Source organism: Dermochelys coriacea, chromosome 3, assembly GCF_009764565.3.
Source record: "Dermochelys coriacea isolate rDerCor1 chromosome 3, rDerCor1.pri.v4, whole genome shotgun sequence".
NCBI lineage: Eukaryota > Metazoa > Chordata > Testudines > Dermochelyidae > Dermochelys > Dermochelys coriacea.
The window spans coordinates 9,065,875-9,086,287 of NC_050070.1; the positions used below are offsets into that span (position 1 = coordinate 9,065,875).

The 20,413-nt window shown below is 43.5% G+C and overlaps 1 protein-coding gene across 1 annotated transcript in view; it reads right to left on the reverse strand.

Moving 5' to 3' along the window:
- Positions 1 to 9,176: 9,176 nt before the first annotated feature.
- LOC122459169 (XK-related protein 6-like) overlaps positions 9,177 to 20,413 on the reverse strand; it is a 105,662-nt gene continuing 94,425 nt past the window's right edge. Inside the window, exons 2-3 of the mRNA XM_043510089.1 lie at positions 16,816 to 16,930; positions 9,177 to 12,837 (exon numbers count right to left, since the gene is read on the reverse strand). Of these exons, the coding sequence (XP_043366024.1) occupies positions 16,894 to 16,930 (37 nt within the window). The 3' untranslated portion in view covers positions 9,177 to 12,837; positions 16,816 to 16,893. The remainder of the gene's footprint in view (positions 12,838 to 16,815; positions 16,931 to 20,413) is intronic.

Consider the following 20,413-nt stretch of genomic DNA (forward strand, 5'->3'; position numbering starts at 1 on the left):
TTCCTGTCAGGGCCGGGGTGGGGGGAGGGAAGAGTGAGCTCCTGCCAGGGCCAGATAGGGAGGGGGAGAGTGAGCTCCTGCCAGGGCACAGAATGTGCTCCTCCAAAGGGGGGGGTCAAATTTAAATTCCTGCACATGCCCCTGTGCAAGGACATCTTCACAGGTGACCATTTGTGTTGCACTGTGAGGCCATTTAAATGCGCGCCCCATGCTATGCAGGATACATTTGTGGTAAGGAGAGACGAAGGTGGAGCCTGAAAAAAGGGGATCCCTTTTCCTGCATTGGCCGGGTTCTTCCGCCACTCCAGGGAGCTCCTGATCCCAGTAGGCAGTGACAGAGGTTTGTCCAGACTGTCCCTGTTTGGTCTGTAAACCGAGCTGAACCACAGCGTAGGCATCGCACGTGAAGTCTGGCGTGCAGAATCACTGTCATGCCAGCAGCCTTGTGCCCCAGGAGCTGGAGGCAGGTTCTGGTTGGAAGTCAAGGGCTGCATTGAACCGTGTTTATAAGCGAAACCAGGGATTGAAACCTGTCTTGAGGTAGGAAGACTTTGGCCTGTAGCGCGTCTAGATCGGCCCCTAGGAATTCTAGGTGTTGCACTGGTGTGAGGGTCGACTTCTGGGAATTGATCTGCAACAAGCGCATCGTGTCCTCAGAGGTTTGACGAGCCTCCTGAAGTGACCGGGCTCTGAGGAGACAATCGTCCAGGTAAGGGTAGATCATGATCCCTTGTGATTGTAGATGGACAGCCACCACTGAGAGAACTTTGGACAAGATTCTCAGGACTGATCAAAGTCCAAAGGGGAAAGCTCTGTATCGGTAGTGGTCATCCCCAGGGTGAAACTGAGGAAATATCTGTGAGCCGGTAGTATTGAAATATGAAAGTAGGTAACTTGAAGGTCGAGGTCCGAAAACCAGAATCCCTGTTCCAGTGATGGAAGGATCATCGATAAGGTGACCAGCTTGAACTTCTGAGCTTTGACGACCTTGTTGAGAGCTCTGAGGTCCAGGATGGGTCGCCAACCTCCCTTCCTTTTGGGTATTAGGAAGTAGCGAGAGTAGAACCCTTTGCCTCGTGGGTACTGGTTCTATGGCTCCTCACTGCAGGAGGCGATCTATCTCCTGCCATAGTGGACTCTTGTTAGAAGAGTCCCTGAAGAGGGACGGGGAAGGGTGTTGTGAAGGAGGTAGAGAGGTGAAGTAGATGGTATAGCCATGTCTGACGATCTCTAGGAGGTCACAAACAGAAGTGGGGAGTGGTCTTGCAGTTCCTTGACTTGCCCATCAAACGTGGTTCTTAGGGGCAGGTGGCTGGGTCAAGGAGTGGGAGCCCAAAGGCTTTCACATTGAGAACTTTCCCTTTTTCCTCTGGGGCTCTTAGTTCCATTGTGATGGGAATTGGGACGAATATTACCTCTGTTGGTATTGAGGGCTAAAACGTCTCTTCTGCCCCAGTGTGTAGATTCCCAGTGACCTGACCTGGCTCTGGAATCCTTTAAGGAGTAAAGAAAGGCATTGGTCTTCTCAGCAAAGAGCTTCATACCCTCAAAAGGGAGATCCTCCACCGTAGTCTGCACCTCCTTCAGGAATCCTGAGAGGTGAAGTCACGATGCTTGTTTCATCACCACAGCAATAGAGATGGTCCTGGCAGTTCTGTAGGTGACATCAAGGGCTAGTGCAAAGATGTTTTTGTCACCTGTTGCCCCTCCTGGATAAGAACATAAGAATTGCCCTACTGGGTCAGACCAAGGATCCACCTAACCCAGTATCCTGTCTTCCGACAGTGGCCAGTGCCAGGTGCCTCAGAGGGAATGAACAGAACAGGTATTCATCAAGTGATCCATCCCCTGTCACCCATTCCCAGCTTCTGGCAAAGAGATGCTAGGGACACCATTCCTGCCCGTCCAGGCTAATAGCCTGATGGGCCTATCCTCCATGAATTTATCTAGTGCTTTTTTGAACCCCGTTATGGTCTTGGCCTTCACAACATCCTCTGGCAAGGAGGTTGACTGTGCCTTGTGTGAAGAAATACTTCCTTTTATTTGTTTTAAACCTGCTGTCTATTAATTTCATTTGGTGACCCCTAGTTCTTGGGTTATGATTTAACATGCCCTGGCTCCACGCTGCTCCCGGAAGCGGCTGCTAAGTCTGGCCTGTAGGGGGAGGGGCCAGGGGGCTCTGCGCGATGCATGCTGCCCACGCCCACAGGCGCCGCACCCATAGCTTCCATTGGCTGTGGTTTCCGGCCAATGGGACCTGTGAAGCCGGCGCTGGGGGCAGCACGCAGAGATTCTCCGATTGTCCCTGTTTCTAGGGGCCACAGGGACATGCCAGTCACTTGCGAGAGCCAGAGCCGATCCTAACTTCCCCCTGCAGTGGGGCAAGCTGACGCTCATGGCTCCAGCCCCATGGGCGGGGTCACCGATGCTCAGGGCTTCCGGCCCGCAGCACAGAGACCTCCCGTGGGCTGGATGAAATGAAGCAGCAGGCTGGATGCGGCCCGTAGGCTCCCCACCCCTGGTCTATGCCACTGATTTCCAAGCAAAATTCAAATGAGAAGTATGGCACTTTGATTTGATTTAAATGGCAAGGGTGATTAGCTGTGGGAAACAAGCTACCAAGGGAGGGGTAGCTTCTTGATCTCTTGACGTCTTCAAGTCAAGCTTGGCTGCCTTCCTAGGAGATGTGCTTTAGCCCAACACTAATTATGTTTTAGTCCTACACAAGTTACTGGGCTCAAAACACGGGTGAAATTCTCCCACCTGTCTTATACAGGAGGCCAAACTGGATGGTCTAATGATCACTTCCGGCTGTAAAAAAAAATATGAATTTCCATGGAATAAGATGAGCTAATTCTTCACCCTCTTTAGGATCTCAGTGAAATGCTGCATAATTTGACCCGAGACTACAGGGGAAAATAAAAGCATGGGGAGGCTATGAATTCTGTGAGGCAGCAGCTGATTCCTGCTAGAAGGGAGGAGTGGAAAATTTCCCCCTGCGTCCCCTGCCTTCAGGCAGCAGATCACACACACTCAGGGAGGGAAGGTGAAAGGAGCCACATGGAGTTGACTCTTCCCCGACCAGGCAGGGAAGATCATGAGGGGATGAGGAGAGAAGGTACAGACTGCTTCCCCGTGGGAAAGCAAAGCAGAAGTGGTGGTGCTTCTAACTCAAGTTGGCTGGCACAACAGGAAGGACAGGCTAAAACTCAAGTGAGCTGCTACTGCAGGGGTGGCCAACCTGTGGTTCCGGAGCCCCATGCGGCTCTTCAGAAGTTAATATGCGGCTCTTTGTATAGGCACCAACTCTGGGGCTGGAGCTCCAGGCACCAACTTTCCAATGGGCTGGGGGGTGCTCACTGCTAAATCCCTGACTCTGCCACAGGCCCTGCCCCCTCCTCACCCCTGCCCGCCCCCTCCCCTGAGCCTGCCACAGCCTTGCCGCTCCCCCTCCCCGCCAGAGCCTCCTGCACGCCACAAAACAGCTGATCAGGAGGTGCGGGGAGGGAGAGGGAGGCGCTGATAGGCAGGGCTGCTGGTGGGCAGGAAGCACTGGGAGCGGGGTGGGGGAGCGGATGGGGGCTGCTGACTTATTACTGTGGCTCTTTGGCAACGTACATTGGTAAATTCTGGCTCCTTCTCAGCATCAGATTGGCCACCCCTGAGCTAACGCAACTGCTCTGCAGTGCAGATGCAGGCAAGGGCCACTCGAGGGACACTCGCCCTCCAATGCCTTTGCACAATCCCCTCCATGCGACCAGCAAGGACAGACAAGTTCTGCTGCATTTCACTGGGAAAAAATTCATAGAGTAGCCCAGCTTCCTGCATTGCTTATATTTGGGTGCTGTTCGGTACTGTTCAGGTGATCTCTGAGCTCTCTCAATACTGTGTGCTCTATTAATAGCTTGATCTGGAAGTTGAAAGTAGGCCCTCACTATAACATGGCTGTTCTTCTGAGCTGGGATTTGTATCCCTACTGATTTGTCTCCACTCAGAAAGTGTATTTCAATGGAAACCATTATTGAACTCACCAGCACAATCCGACACCCCTACAACCTACTGCCCTGGGATTTGTTTTAATATTTTATACAGTAGAAAACATATTCAAATCTATTGCACACTGCCACAGAAATGAGAACCCCACACAGGATTGGGCACTTCAAGGATCTGGCTGCAGCAATTAGGCCAGCCTGTTACAGGTTACACAGGACCCCAAGTACTGCCAAAAAGGGTATTGCCTTAACAGCAGCAAGAGTCTTCAAACCCAGAGAGGCAACAGAGATACGATTTAGGGTGAAAATTGCTACAAAGGTTAAAAACCAGTTTAAATAACTGCCCCCAGGCAGCTTTGAGAAATGTAGTGCTGTAAATGAGCTCTTCATCTGCCTATAGGAAGATGTTGAAGTTAATAAATTATAGCATAAGGTCATTCTGCTTCCTTCATTAGTATTCTCCCCCACCCTGCTTCTCTCTGAGTGAAGACACTTGAAGAGAACAAAGCCCTGTTCATACTCTGTGATCTGGGCTGCGGTGGTCTGCACTCGGCTGTAAACTGCAGCTATGATTCCCCATTGGCTTGATGATGCCATAAATCAAGGCAAGGTCTTAAACAAAACGTGCAATAACCTTTAAGTAATTCTTATTCCTTCCCTTCTATCTTGCCTCCCTCTCTCAGCTTCGTTAAGTCTCACCGTGGCTGTCTGGAAGCAGAAGAAAGATGAGATGTATGGCTGTATTATTCCCATGTGGTTCTGCAGCTGTGCATGGACCCAACCCAGTCTCCAATGGTAAAGTACCAAAGAACCCAGCCCCACAAGGCATTGAGTAAAGTGATGTTTTTAAATTGAGCCAACTTGTGCCCAAGACAGATTTGTTTTCATTTTAAACTAGTCTTATTCGGTTTGTCACACAGGTTCCAGACACAGCAATCTGATTTAACAGGTCCTGGGTAGAATTCACAGGCAGCAAGCACCAAAATTAATGGTGCAAAGCTTTTTTCATAAATACACCATTTTCTGAAGCTCATGCCTGCCTGAAAATTTCTCCTGTTCACATGAGACATCCCAAGCTTGATCTCTACCCAATGGGGATTTGGAAGGGGTGAAAAGATGAGGGTGAAAAGATGTACAGCACCTAGCACAATGGGGCTCTGAGATGGATAGGGCTTTTAGAAACTAATGCAATGTATTGGCCAACGTATGTTTCTCGCAGTCCCATCAATGCCTCGTTCGTGGAGGACAAGTCTGTTACAGCCCTAACTACAAGGCATGACACTTCAGCTAAAGCTGTAGGCTCACGGTTTTAGCTCTGGAGAGCTCCACTTCCATCCCAGGATGCCAGCTATCCTATAATTTGAACTGTTGTGAGCCACTTGCACTGAAAGATGCTTCAATAACTCACAGGTGCCATAACTGTTTGGACAACCACTACCTTTTACTATTACAAGCACTCAGTTTAGGAACTCTTGATAAGCATGAATCAGCCATGTGGTAGGAAATGGGGTTCTGGTTTCTTGAAAACATTTAGGAAATTAAATGCAAAGGATGCTGTCAATGCACATCAGGTTGTACATAAGCAATATTTTCCATTTCTTTTCCCTGCTACAAGCGCACATCTTTACAGGACATTACCCTTTCTGGGGTTGATATACAAGATGTGCCATGCAGCTGCGTTGCTGCTTCCAGAAGAGCACAGGGTACATTTTTTAAAGGTAGGCACCTAAAGTTAAACAGAGATCTGGGAGTTTAGGGCTCTAATTAAAGCGTTTCTATTTTCAAAGGTATTGAGCCCCCACTGGCTTCAATGGAAGCTAAGAGTGCGATGATGCAGTTGTGGGCGATTTTGGAGAGAGTCACTCTGTTTTAATACTTTCCTCCACTAGATTTTTTGTTTTGTTTTACATCATAGTTTGATAATATTTGGGATAGCGAATTTTTAAAAGATACTATTTACACAGGGATTTTCAAAGGCATCTCACACGGATTTGGGCATCCAGGGAAGCTGGACCCCCAATTCCGTCATGCTCCTTTGAAAAGCTTAGCTTTAAGTCTATGTTTAGATGGAATAGATCACCTAATTGTATATGGGAAGAGGAAGTACTAGAATCCCATGGTCATTCCCTGAGGCATAGCAAACCTTTCTAGAGATGCTACAGTTGAAGAATGAAACATCCTCTGAAATCAACTTCAGTTTTACAAAGCACTCAAGTTCATCCCTGTGATTCTTTTCCAATGATGACAGCAGACGTGCCGGCATTGCTAAACACAGCTCTGTGCAGCTCCACACGTACTCATTCAGATTTAATAGGCTGCAAATCAATACCTACAGAAAGTCTCTCCCAGAAAAAAAAAATCCCAATAGGAAACATTTCTGAAGGACATGCCACACCTTCCCCCTACCGCGACAGAGCATACATCACAGCATTGATTTGGGGCCGTTAAAAAGTTGGAAACTTCAATCAATGTACAATGGCCTGGATTAATCTAACCTTGCTCAGGAGGATTTGCACTTGTGGGAGGAGACTGGTAGTGCTCTGGGAAAGGCTTCAGTTTCTAGACATTGGGCTGAAATCTCTGGGGCAGTTGCTTTTTACTACTAAGGTGGCTTATCCAGCCCGGGGAGGATCAACTCAGTGTACAGGTGCTTCACTGGTAGCATAGAGTGATAGGGGCTTTTTTGCCATTCCCTCTTCCCTGCTATGGACATTGGGCATGCCCGTTTTTCTCCAAGTAAAGCAGGTATGGCTGGGACCTGTCTATGCTTTGACTGTGCTTTCAGCTACAGCCAAAGCCGGAGCACCTCAGCCTCATGTGACAAGGGAGGCCCCTCTATCGAGCTTTAAGAGTTTGGGGGGGTAACAAAGCTGGGTGCTAATTGGAGGTCAGGGCCCTATTATACCAGGCACTGAGAACAGATACAATTAAGTACCTTGCTGAATTGGGGCCCTTAGCACATGCTTACTTTCAGGCACGTGAGTACTTCCATTGCCTCAATAGGACTACTCAATTCCTCAGTGTTAAAGCCTGGGCTTATGTACCTTGCTGAAGTGGGGCCAGAACAAACAGATCCTGCCCTGGAGAGCCTGTTCATCCTTGCATCATCCCGTTTGTTATTCCACATTTGTCAGGTAGCATCTAATACTAGGTGTTAAGCTCTTTGGAAGAGGGAAAGTGGATATTTGTTCTGTAATGCACCAAACATGCCTTTGGGGGCACTGAAATAATGATGCAGGCTTACAAGTTACAGTAACTCTTAACACGCCATTTAATATTCCTCCCCTTCTAGGTATAAAGACTTACCCACACCAAAGACTATCTGCTTCACTAAGGAGAGGACCAAAGAAGTCAAGTAGGCTGCAAAAACAATATTTAAGTAGGGCCAGATTGTGATGCTCTTGCTCACATTGAATTGTGCCTTATGCCATGTTTTAGTTCTGTGTTCGCCCAGCAACGAGCCCAGGGGGATCCCGGTCCATGATGGGGCTCCCAGGTGCTACTGTAATAAAAATAATTAATAATCCTGAAATCAGTCGGGTTGTTTGCGGAGAAAGGTGCTACTCAATAGAAGTAAGGGCATCAGTCTGGAGCTTAGGTTCATAAGCTAGCTAAAAAGGGAACCTTACCGGTATGCTTAGGATAGGTGTCCTTAGCAGCTATATAAATACATTCTCAAGTGCAGCAGTTTAGACAGCCCTCAAAAATCTTCCCTCCCCCCGGCTCACAAGGACAATTTCCTTGTAACCCAGCCATCATACAAGAATAGCTGGAACTGGCTTGCAGCAGCAATGCCCATTACAGGCAACAACAGGTCTATGTTACAAGTAGAATTTGGTTCAGGCTCTAGGAATAGGCAGAAGCATGAGACCATTAGTCCTCTTTGGGTGAAATCCTGGCCCCACTGAAGTTAATAGTTTTGCCCTTGTCTTCAATGGGGCCAGGATATCATCCTATGCCCCATAGCAATACATCCTCCATACAGTTCAATCTGTCAGGAGCAGTAGTTCTCCAGCTGCTCTATACACAAAGCTCCCACTGATGGTGAAGTGGCAGGGAGAGACCAGTGTGACTGATGGCCATCCCATTGCTACTTCAGTGCTCGCTCTCTACAGCGAGTGGCTACAGAATCAGGCCCTGAGGATGTCAGATAACTTGCCCCTGACCCATCACAATTGCTGAGAGTGACAGGGCAACGCCCTCAAGCACGCCTTGCAAGGGTGGCCTTGCAGGCCTGCTGCCCTGTGTTTTTCCCCGGCTTGTGGTCTTGCAAGGATTTATTCAGACCCAGAAACAGAAAACAAGATGCCCCCTTTATGAGGTCTTGTTTATTAAGTCATTTTTACAGAGTAGAACCCCTGCCCTGTTAACTCCTCAAATCCAACCCCTCTTCTGACCCTGGGGGGCTAATGCTGACAAGCATCCTCTCCCAAAGCTCAGGACTCTCCAGCCCTCCTCTAGGAGCTGAGTTATCATTCAAAACAAACTCACGCTGCTGAGATAAGACATGCACCACTCTCCCCTTGGAGCTGTGTTGTGCTTCATGCTAACTGTAGCCCCCAATCACTTCTCTCTAGCTGGCCCCTTTTTACTCACTCCGGTCAGCTTGGAGAGATTCAGTCGTCATCCTCCTGCTGGAATCCCAGGCAGCGCCTCTCTCTAAGAACACTTCCTCCAACTGAGCTTTCCTCAAGCCCAGGTGCTTATTAGTCAATGAACTGCCCAGGTGGCTGGTTGACTGATAATTACTTGCAGGTGGGCTAAGATGGGCTTGTTCTTCTTCAAGAAGCCCAGCACAGGGAGACTGGGCCCTGACTCTCCCCACATTTATAGATTCCAAGGCCAGAAGGGACCACTGTGATTCAAGGGGCCAGCCACCCCTTGACACTTGAGTCTGTCTCCATCCAGCTCTCCCACTCTGACACAATCCTGAATTCTAATGAACCTTTGCTGTTACAGCTGAGCATCACTTCTGAGGGGTAACAGTTAAAATTGCTTCATGGGAAGTCGTTTCAGAAAGGAACTCTGCTCTCAACAGAAGCTGGGAAGGATTTGTTTTTTTATCTGCAAATGTCCATAAACATTGATTTCACCATAGACACGCAAACTAATGAAAACATATTTCCATCGACGATTATCAAAATGTACCAACAGACAAAGTAAGAAAAATGCTGAGTGAGAATGTTTAGAGTTTGATAAGGACATTTACTTTATCAAAATATACAAATTGTTTTTTGGTATAAAGCTTTAATTTTTCGAGTCTCAATGTCTACTGGCATTAAATAATTAGTGTGTGACCACCTCACTGTCTGCCACAACGCCCAGAATTTCCTGCAATTGCGAACGTTTACATTAAAAATGCTTACAACTCATAATTTTGCATAGCTAAAAATTTTAAATGGATAAAAATAGAAAAAAGTCATCAATATTATCCATTGAAATTATAAAACACTGGCATTAAATTCTGCCAAGCCTGTTTATAAAGAAGAGAAAGTTTGCTACAGAGAAAGGAAAAAAAAATGACAAGCATAATTCAGCGGCTTTTGGATTAATCCTGGTATGAGAGCTTGGATAATTACAGCCAAAAGGAATGAAGACAACATACAAATGTAGGTTAACACATAAAGGGATTCAGTTTGCAAGATTTAATATATCAGCAGCTCAAAAGCAGATTTGTAAATGTAATTATGGAAAGATTACAAAAGCATGTAATACCCAAAGGGCCAAAAAACTTTACTTAAAAATAAGGACAAGTGTAAAAAAATAAGCCAAACATTTAAAATAAACTAGCCCAGCTCATGTATCCGAATTTTTGTTTTAAGAATGTCAGTCAGGTAGGTTATTTATTGGGAGTACATACACAGTGTCCTACGCAGTATCTACAGTAATCTTCAAGAAATACCATTTCCAAGGTAAGCCATTCAGTCAGTCTTGCAATCTTCACAGTTCTGTAATTCACTTCAAAATGCCTCAGTTCTTTCAAGGTACCTTTAGATGAGCAAAATGACATAGAAAAACCTGCCCAATCACAGGCTAAAATAGATGAGGCTGTTTCTTAAAGTGCCTCTCTTTCATGGGAGATGACACGTAACATATGCATGGAATTGTCATGAGCGGCTGATTTTCTGATTACATTTATTCCCTTTGATCAAGTGCAGAAGTATTTTATTTAAGGAACACTGTTCTGAAAATGAAGATGAACAATATACTACACTAAAGAACATATTAGGATGAGTCTTCCACGCTGTTCAAAAATGCCTGAAATTCACCAGTCCTTCTAAAATAACGGGTATTGATGTGCTGATTTATGGCAATATAGTAAGTCCTCCTGGTAAGGACCATATCAAATCTTTTGATAATGTAAACAGTTTAATAGATACACTATCTACTGTACTCAACCTTAATTATAGTACTGTCTGCCACCCTTTAAAAAATATTGCAATATTCTCAATATGGGAATTGCGTGTTTGTTTCTTGTAGGAAAGGAGGATTGTCTTGTGTTTAAGGCATTGAACTGGGACTTAGGAGACCTGAATTCTAGTCTTGGATCTGCCACAGACTTCTTGTGTGCTCTTGGACAAATCACTTAGTCTCTCTGTGCCTCAATTCCCCATCTCTAAAATGAGGATAATAGTACTTCTTTACCATAAAGGGCTATATGAGGATAAGTTCATTAATGCTTGTGATGTGCTCAGATATTGCAGCTATAGGGATCATAAGTATCCCTTAACAGACAGGAGTTCTACAAGGTATTGAGCACGCTGGCTCCAATCCAGCTAAGTACATGCTCAATTTAAATCCCTGAGTAGAACTCAGATGCTTAAAACTGAGCATGTGGTCAAGCTGAACTGTGGTCAGAGCACATAGCTCCTTACCAGACTGAGCCCGTAGTATGTGCAGCTCTGAGCTCTTTGTCAGCGCTTAACATCCATCAAAAGCATGTCAAAGGATCACAGACAAATACTTTAAGGCCCAAAATGTAGGTTTATTAACAAAAAATGGTTTTACAAACTCAATCGGACTAGAAAAGCCATTGTGCATTTGAAAAGGCTCAGGACTGACAATTTAAACGTTCTGTTGCTGCACGGGAAACTCAAACATCACTTTTCTCTTTCCTTGATCCTGGGTATTGCTGGACTCACTAGCGGATACCGCAAACACTTATGCACGTGAGTGACTTCGCGCATGCATGGTCCCACTCAACAGTTCAATGGGCTACACATGCATAGAAAGTAATGCACACAAGTGTTTGCAGGATTGGAGCTTAATGATGTATAGCTTGGCTGAATCCACACTAAGGGCATGAACGCCGTAACAGCCTACATGTCTCTGAAAGCCATAAACACTAACGAAGAAGAGGCATTATTTATATTGATACAAGAAGAAATGGGATGAATCATGGAATTGAAAATTGCGTCTGAACATCACGTAAAACTCTGAACAGGGAGCTAGATGACAGACTAGTCTCCTGAGGGAAGTTGTAGAAGCCCAATCACTGGAGACCTGTAAAACCGGATGACACAAAGACCTCAAACAGATACACTAGCAGAAAGGGATACAAGGTCATTTCTATCTTTAGGCTGATGAAGCTTCTGCTGAGATTTCTGAACTTAGATACCCAACCCAAACCTACAAGGGTGCAACTTCTGCTTTTAATTGAGCTGTCCTTTTTATAAGCCTCAGCAATGAAAATCTGTCCCTTCAGAATCTCATAGTAGTTTGCACCTCGGCTGGGCTATGTGGCAGCAGACTGTATACATTTCTTATATACAGCTGAACAAAACTCACAAATATCAAAGTAGACTTTAATACCCTTTTTAAGCAACTTTCCTTTTAAAAAGCCTATGTCTACACTGCAATTACCAAGTCTGATTGCAGCATGCGCAGACACACCTAAGCGATATTCAAGTACAACTAGGAGAATTAAAGCGTGGTGTGGGCTTCTGCTAGCTGCCAGAGTAATTAGCCAGGCAGGCTTGTAAAGCCCACACTGAAGTTCATGCTACTGTGGGTTCCCTGATCTGGTACCTAAATTAAAGTTAGTTTGGGTCTGTCTACACAAACTGCAATCACGCCCCAGGACTGCAGTGCAGACACACCCTCAGTGCTTTGCTGAATAGGGATGGTCTTAAATGTGAGGTTAAAGTGCAATGTGCTTAAAAGCTTGTGGGCTGGAGGCATGAAATCCTACCCCACTGAAATCAATGGCAAAACTCCCATTGACTTCCACCCGGCTGGAATTCCACCTAAAGCTTTTAGTGCCTGACTTTACTGCTGCGAGTGAGTATAGAGCCCCTACACATCCTAACCTGGCCTGGGCTTGTAGGGATTGGAACATGAGCTTCTTTTTTCTTTAATTTCACACAAATCATACCGGAACTTTTGCTAAACCTGGACCTCATACTAAACTGGTGCAGGGCACAGGTGACTCGGCTCTTCCTGTTTCTGAGATAGATAAACTATGAACCAGGCCATTTACTGTGTGTTTTTGGGATGGTATGTTAAAAAAAAAGAAAAAAAAGGTCCCATCTGCTCTGGATGACTGTTACATCGCATGGCACAACTAGTAAGACTCAAATTTGCCCCTGGGTCCTTGACCAAAAGCTCCCCGATAGGTCAACATGGTAGCTCCTGGATGCTCCCCCACCCCAGAGGTGGCTGCATTTGTTGTGCATCTGTGCACAGCGCTGTGAGTATGTATATATAGTTTGAAAGCACATTGGGATTCTCTAGATTGAAAGTCACTTTTATAAATATGAAAACTTAAAAACATCTCCTAACATTAAATACAATGTATTGATCCAAGTTCTTGAACATGCCATCACCAAATAAAAACCTTTCAGACCTAAAAAAAAAAGAAAAGAAAAGAATTAAATAAATAATAATGATACTTGACCAACATTAACGAATCAATGCACCATCAGTAAGTAAAAAATTAAACTTGTAAAATAAAGATCAACATAATGCTTCAAACCTACAGAAAAACAGAAACAACAAAATGTACCCTTATGTCACTGCTTCAGGACACAGACATTTACTACAGGACTTTACTGAAGCGGTTTAAAATACGTCCTCTCCAAAACGGAACTAATGAACTCTTGGCTTTGAACAGATGCTCCCTGGGTTTTGGCATTACATTTACATTCATTTTTAAAATGAATTTCTACAGAAAGGAACTAAAATGACCATTGTATACGTGTCCGTTCGCTGAAGACATGACAGTTAGATATTTCAGCTAAGGGCTCAAGTGTTAGAGCCACTAATGGCCAGGTCCTCAGTCGGTATCAATGGGAGTAGGTTTTGAGACTTTCCTTTGGGATTTGACTGTGACAATTCCAGTAGTAGAGCCCGGGTCCAGCTTTGCGATCCACTAGCATGTGGTGCCCCTGCCAATAGGACTCTGAAAAGGTGCAGACTACTGATCCCCACAGCAGGGTAAAGAGCCCAAGTGAAGTCATTTCCACTGCCATTTTTCCACTGGGGCCAGGACTCTGTCCTAACTGAAGGAAGCGTAAGGAGTTATTTTGTAATGCTGCTGGACTTGACTGCTAAATAAAAACACTATCACTACAGAGGGAGCTCCTAGGGTTTTCGGATGATTGAAAACAGCATTTTGAAATCAGCTGTTGGTTCCAACTATGTATAATTTGTGGTTGCTTAACCAGACATCAGCAAAATCATACGGTCCGCAGTAGTGTCCCTGAGTTCTTGTCACAACTCATGATGACTTTTTGTTGTCAGGATGTAGTGCTTTCCATATGGAACCCGGGCCCTCAAAGGTCCAATCTGTTCAGGGATGTCTTTTAATTAAGGCTTTCATGGAGAGAACAGCTTTTGTTCAGCAAAAAGATAAAATCCACAGTGATAGTCACAGGGCGTCTTCAGTGACTCTAGGATGTTGGAAGATGCTTTTTGATTAAAATAAATATTGATACATATCCAACTGTATTTATAACATATGTCCAGGTATACCAGCCACACTGGTACCTGCATATGAAATTATCTGTGGCAAAGGTCAGGGATGCGCTGGGACAAGCTTCCAAACATAGGCTTAATTATAAATTTTGAAGCAGGTGGCTATAAAGGGTTCTGAGACTTGTAGCTAACAGTGAATTGTACTTTTGCTATATGGATCATGGGACAGATCTTCAAAAGCACAAAGGAGAGTTGGGAGGCCAGCTCCCATGGACTTTGCATGGGAACAGAATGGCTAACTGCCCTCTGTACATTTGAAAATCTCCCCTCATACAAGGCCTTGTCAACACTAGTAAGTTGTATCACTTTAACTACACCTGTATAGTTAAGGCAGTACAACCCCTAGTGTGGACACAGTTATACTGGAATAAAGACGCTTTATACCAGGCCAGGTTTACACTTAAAAGTTAAGTCGACCCAACTATGTTACTTGGGTGTAAAAAATCCACCCTCCTGAGTGAAGTAGTAGTAGAATTTTTCCGTCGACCTAGCTACCACTCTTGGGCAGATGGATTATCTATGGCAATGGGAGAACTCCTCCTGTTGCTGTAATGAATGTGTACAGTGCTGCAGCTGTTACCCCTGGGGGAATTATGCGTCACTGGGCTTGCGCAGAATTCACGGCCCCCACAATTTCTTTTGCTTCCCTGCAGAAAAATGACTTCTGACGGGGAAGCAAAGGGAAGCCACAAGAGCGGTCATATGCCCCTCCCCAGCAGTCCAAACAGGTCGGTTTGGGCACCCAGAGCGGCCAGTAGAGACATAAATCATCACCGGGAAGGTAGGGGGGGCTGGGAAGTCGTGCGTGTGTCAGACGCACACTGTCCCTCTCACTCGCTATTGCAGCATGTTCAACGTGGTGGGGCAGGGCTTTGGGGTGTTTTTGAGGAGGGAGGCGTGGGGCAGGCTCTGTCCCCTCAGGGAGAGCAGAATGTAGCAGCCTTCCTGCTTAGTGAATTGTTCCCATTGTTCTTAGTGAATTCCCCCAGGCGTATAAAACAGCTGTAAAAATTGTAAGGCTCCTTTACATTGCCAGAATGGTGTAAAGGAGCCTTATTGTAAAGGACAGTGTGGCCTTATAAATGCTTATGGTGCTTTAGTGATTAGAACTGGTCTAAATTTTTGGACTGAAAAAATTTCCTATCAAAATATGCTCCATGAACTGTTTGCTACTGACCTTTCTGGAGATGGTCAGTAGCCAATATAAATTGTGAGTTTGAGTCCCCAGCCCTCACTTACTCTTCGGTTGTGTATGATGTAACACTGAGCATATAGCTGCATATATTTGTTGACTAATAACTACAAGAAAAGGATCAACACTAGCTATGTTACTATTAGACAGAGGGAGTTTGGGGATTTCCTCAAATCCCAAACCCATTGTCCATCCACTGTATTATAGTTTAAATAAAATTACCAAAATAATTGAAACCAGTGTAATTATATTGTGTTATCTGGACAAATAAAATATGCAGAATTTTTCAGAATTTTATAATATTGTACTCAGAATTTTAAATTTTTTGGCACAGAATTCCCCCAGGAGTAAGCAGCTGTGCTGCTGTAGCATGTTATGTGTAGACATAGCCCATTGTACTATTGCCATATGAAACTGGGAATAACTATACTTGTGTAAGGCACCTTTATATGATATAACTGTGTCCATGCTAGGTGTTATACCAATGTAACTCTGTTGGTACAAGATCTCCGCCCCCAACCTATTGAGTTGCACGGTATGCTTTTGAGTGTAGACTCCTGGCCTTATTCTGGAAACATGGTCAGCATTGGCAAAGGCACAAAGAATTTAGTACATATAAAGATCACTATACTTCAAAACCATAAAATGGATTAAATATATCTATCTATTTATCTATCTATATGGATGATAATCACCTCCTGTTCCAAGTGCTTAACTCCCATTAGCCATAATGGAAGTGAAATAAACACAGAAGGAAGACTAGAGTGTAGTGTTTCAGGCATGTGGAATTCCAGAGTGGGGAAAGAGTATGGTGCTGTAATCCGTAGTATACAGTACTCTGATATGTACAATAAACTCCGTGTAAAATATATATTTTTATAAAACTTAGCATAATCATCATGAAATTCCTATTTTTACAGGAATTTTTATTCACTCTGAATTACGATCTATTCGCTACTATATATTACTGTCTTCCAGGATCGTAAGAACATTTAATTTCTGAGGACAGCATTTCAAATGGTATGAAATAATGTAAGACTTATGCTCACTGATCTATTTAAAAGAAAGCTTAGTTTAGTTGCAATTCAAGACAGACAGCAGCATTAGCTGTATGAGACTCTCACCCTAAAGTGATATTATTTCTTTTTAAAAGTTCACATATAAATACTAAATTTACCAAACACCCAAAGCAGCAAAGAAGATATTTTTGTGTGCTTGTTACAAACCAATCTGAAGAGCAATAATAGCTTTATTTACTTCATTACTAAGGTCCCAATTCAGACAAGCACATAAGCATGTCCTAAAGTTTGTGCCAATGCACACTTTTGTGCTTAAGTGTTTTCCTGAATACAGGCCTAAATCTGTTGGTTATTTACAAGACAAATTCAGTAAACTCTGTTTTAAACACACACTTCATCCAGTAATCTTAACCGAGTTGTTTTGTCTGGTAAAATGCTGCATTATCTCGCCTCCTGTTCCAACAGCGATTGCTATTGGGGAAGTTACAGAATGATGAGTTATGGGACAGTAAAATACTGTGTTTACGAAACACAACCTATATGGTAATAAGGACCAATTCTCTAATGGAGGAGGAATTGGAGTATGAAGACACAGAAATGAAAGAACAACAAAAAGCCCTATATCTTTTTTCATTACCATTCTGTGTGAAGTTGTTCAGGGCGATGATATGTCACAGGAACTTCTAGCAGGACATCGGATGATCTCAAAATAACCTCAATTCAGTCTTAATGCTTCATGTCTTTCACTTAAGCTAAAAATAAAGGTACATATGAATGATTATGAAATGATAAAACAAACATGAAACTGAAAATAATGCTTTCTGTATCTGGCAGCTGGACTAATGCACATTATATACGAAGAGTTGAAGACATTTTTATCCTGAAGGATGAACAAAAATGTCTGTACATTTACAGTACATACATATGAACGACGAATGTGTAATTTCATTGAACAAAAAATATTACAATGGATATAACGTAGGTTTTGGCCCAATATTTCCATTACATGTACTAACATCTGAGGACAGCAATGAAATTTGGCTTTAAGAAAAACACAACAAAAATGTTTGACACTGATGCATCATTCTTTTAGGTTATGAGACATTTTACCAGTTATGTTGCACCAATCAAAATCATGTTGACTGCAAATAATAGCATCTGGTGGGAATCATCAGTGGGCTATTTAACATACTTAACTCATCTTTTGTGTGTGCACTCAAAAGTATCACCTTAAAATATTCAAATAGACTGTCTCAAAGCAAAGTCATCTTTATGGTCATTCTCCTTGATTTCACGCAAAGATCCAGCTAATAATATATAATGTTTTCATGTCAGCATGAAGTCTGCATTTTAAATTTTCTGCATTGACACTACAAGAACTAATCCTATTATTTCCTTAACAGAGTCTGAATAGACATCTCCCACATACTCCTTCCTATTGTAAATTTAACCCATGTTAATTCACTTACCCAGCTCTCAAGCTGCTTTTCCTACCAACTGGGATTTAATGGAACAAAATCCTTTCTTTTCAAGTTTGATATATGAGAGACAAATCTTTCAAAAAATGTTATGAACGTTTATAGACCTTTCCGTATAAGAAGAACAAATATTTCAACAGGTTAGAAAACAATTCCAGCACCAACTTTAGTGCAGGCAATACAAACGCTATACAACACCTCCCCAGTTTACACCACTGTCAGATGGCCGACATTCTGGCCAACTATGTAAAAATAAGACTCAGAGTTGCAAATAGAAAAGGAGTACTTGTGGCACCTTAGAGACTAACAAAATTATTAGAGCATAAGCTTTCGTGAGCCACAGCTCACTTCATCGTATGCATTTGGTGGAAAAAACAGAGGAGAGATTTATATAGACACACAGAGAACATGAAACAATGGGTTTATCATACACACTGTAAGGAGAGTGATCACTTAAGATAAGCCATCACCAGCAGCAGGGGGGGGAAAGGAGGAAAACCTTTCATGGTGACAAGCAAGGTAGGCTAATTCCAGCAGTTAACAAGAATATCAGAGGAACAGTGGGGGGTGGGGTGGGGGGGAGAAATAACATGGGGAAATAGTTTTACTTTGTGTAATGACTCATCCATTCCCAGTCTCTATTCAAGCCTAAGTTAATTGTATCCAGTTTGCAAATTAATTCCAATTCAGCAGTCTCTCGTCGGAGTCTGTTTTTGAAGCTTTTTTGTTGAAGGATAGCCACTCTTAGGTCTGTGATCGAGTGACCAGAGAGATTGAAGTGTTCTCCAACTGGTTTTTCAATGTTATAATTCTTGACGTCTGATTTGTGTCCATTCATTCTTTTACGTAGAGACTGTCCAGTTTGGCCAATGTACATGGCAGAGGGGCATTGCTGGCACATGATGGCATATATCACATTGGTAGATGCGCAGGTGAACGAGCCTCTGATAGTGTGGCTGATGTGATTAGGGCCTATGATGGTATCCCCTGAATAGATATGTGGACAGAGTTGGCAACGGGCTTTGTTGCAAGGATAGGTTCCTGGGTTAGTGGTTCTGTTGTGTGGTGTGTGGTTGCTGGTGAGTATTTGCTTCAGATTGGGGGGCTTTCTGTAAGCAAGGACTGGCCTGTCTCCCAAGATCTGTGAGAGTGATGGGTCGTCCTTCAGGATAGGTTGTAGATCCTTGATGATGCGTTGGAGAGGTTTTAGTTGGGGGCTGAAGGTGATGGCTAATGGCGTTCTGTTATTTTCTTTGTTAGGCCTGTCCTGTAGTAGGTGACTTCTGGGTACTCTTCTGGCTCTGTCAATCTGTTTCTTCACTTCAGCAGGTGGGTATTGTAGTTGTAGGAATGCATGATAGAGATCTTGTAGGTGTTTGTCTCTGTCTGAGGGGTTGGAGCAAATGCGGTTATATCGTAGAGCTTGGCTGTAGACAATAGATCGAGTGGTATGATCTGGATGAAAGCTAGAGGCATGTAGGTAGGAATAGCGGTCAGTAGGTTTCCGATATAGTTGCAAATGAAATTGATGAAGAGATTTACAGGATGATATGAGAATGACTTTTTGACAGAGCAACTGCATAACGCTTAACCAAAACAAATAGCAATTGCTTCTTAAGAGTTTCTTTTCCTCTTTGATAAACTGCAATATTCAGAGGTTACTAAGAGGAAAAAAACTGGGAAAAACAGAATTCTGCTGTTAATTGTGACTGACTTTGTTTGAAATCATTTTTGGTCACACAGTGTTCAGCAGTGCTCTCTTTTCTACAGGCTTAATAATTAGAACATGAACTACGGTGAAAACTCAATAATCTGCACACTTTAATTCTCTCTCACACACACACTGTCTTTCCCCACTTCTCAGCAAAGGTGCAATAGCAGACTGGACTCTGATAGTACTGTTATGCAATACACTATGTATTGGACATTTACCAGTAAACTATAAAATAGCTGGACTAAATTACAATTATGAAAATAAATCAACACATTTCTTTTTGTAGTGCCTTATGTTTAAGGTGTGGGTGGTTTTTTGTTTGTTTGTTTTTTACACATTGTGATTATTCAATTACTTACTAATTCATAAAATTCAGTAACATTCAACAGGTCTCCCAGTCATTAGCATGAAGTATAATTCTATTGTAACATACAGATCAACTCTGATGTAAAAATCACACAGCAGACTGTACTAAGAGTGGTGTGATGTGAGGTACATATTTGAAAAAAGGCCAGAAATAGGCTTGCTCACACTGCTATATTGTACATTGATGTGCAATAATAATAGCCTTTCTTGAGGAAAGCCTCCCATGAATAGCATGCTCAAAGCGCTAAGTGTGTGCTCAAAGCTCACAGTGAAGAAGGAAAAGGAAAACAGTGATGATAGGGCAGATCCTCAGCTAGTATAAATTCTCAAAACCTCATTGACTTCAATGGAGCTATGACAATTTACAGCAGCTGAGGCTCCAACCCATTATATCTGAGAGACACGCTACAGACACAAACGTTTTCAAAAGGCACTTAGGGGCAGATGCTTTAAGATATTTAGCTGCGTAAAGATGCGTACATCTAGCTGCACCTTTCGACACCTAAATACGTTTAAAAACCTGGCCCTTAAGCACCTAAAAGCTAGTCTACACTAGCAGCGCTACAGCGGCATAGCTGTACTGATGTAGCTGCACAGATGCTCTATGCCGATGGGTGGATGTGCCTGAGGGTACAGACTGTCACACAGGCCCATAAACCTTACTTCAGTACCAGGCA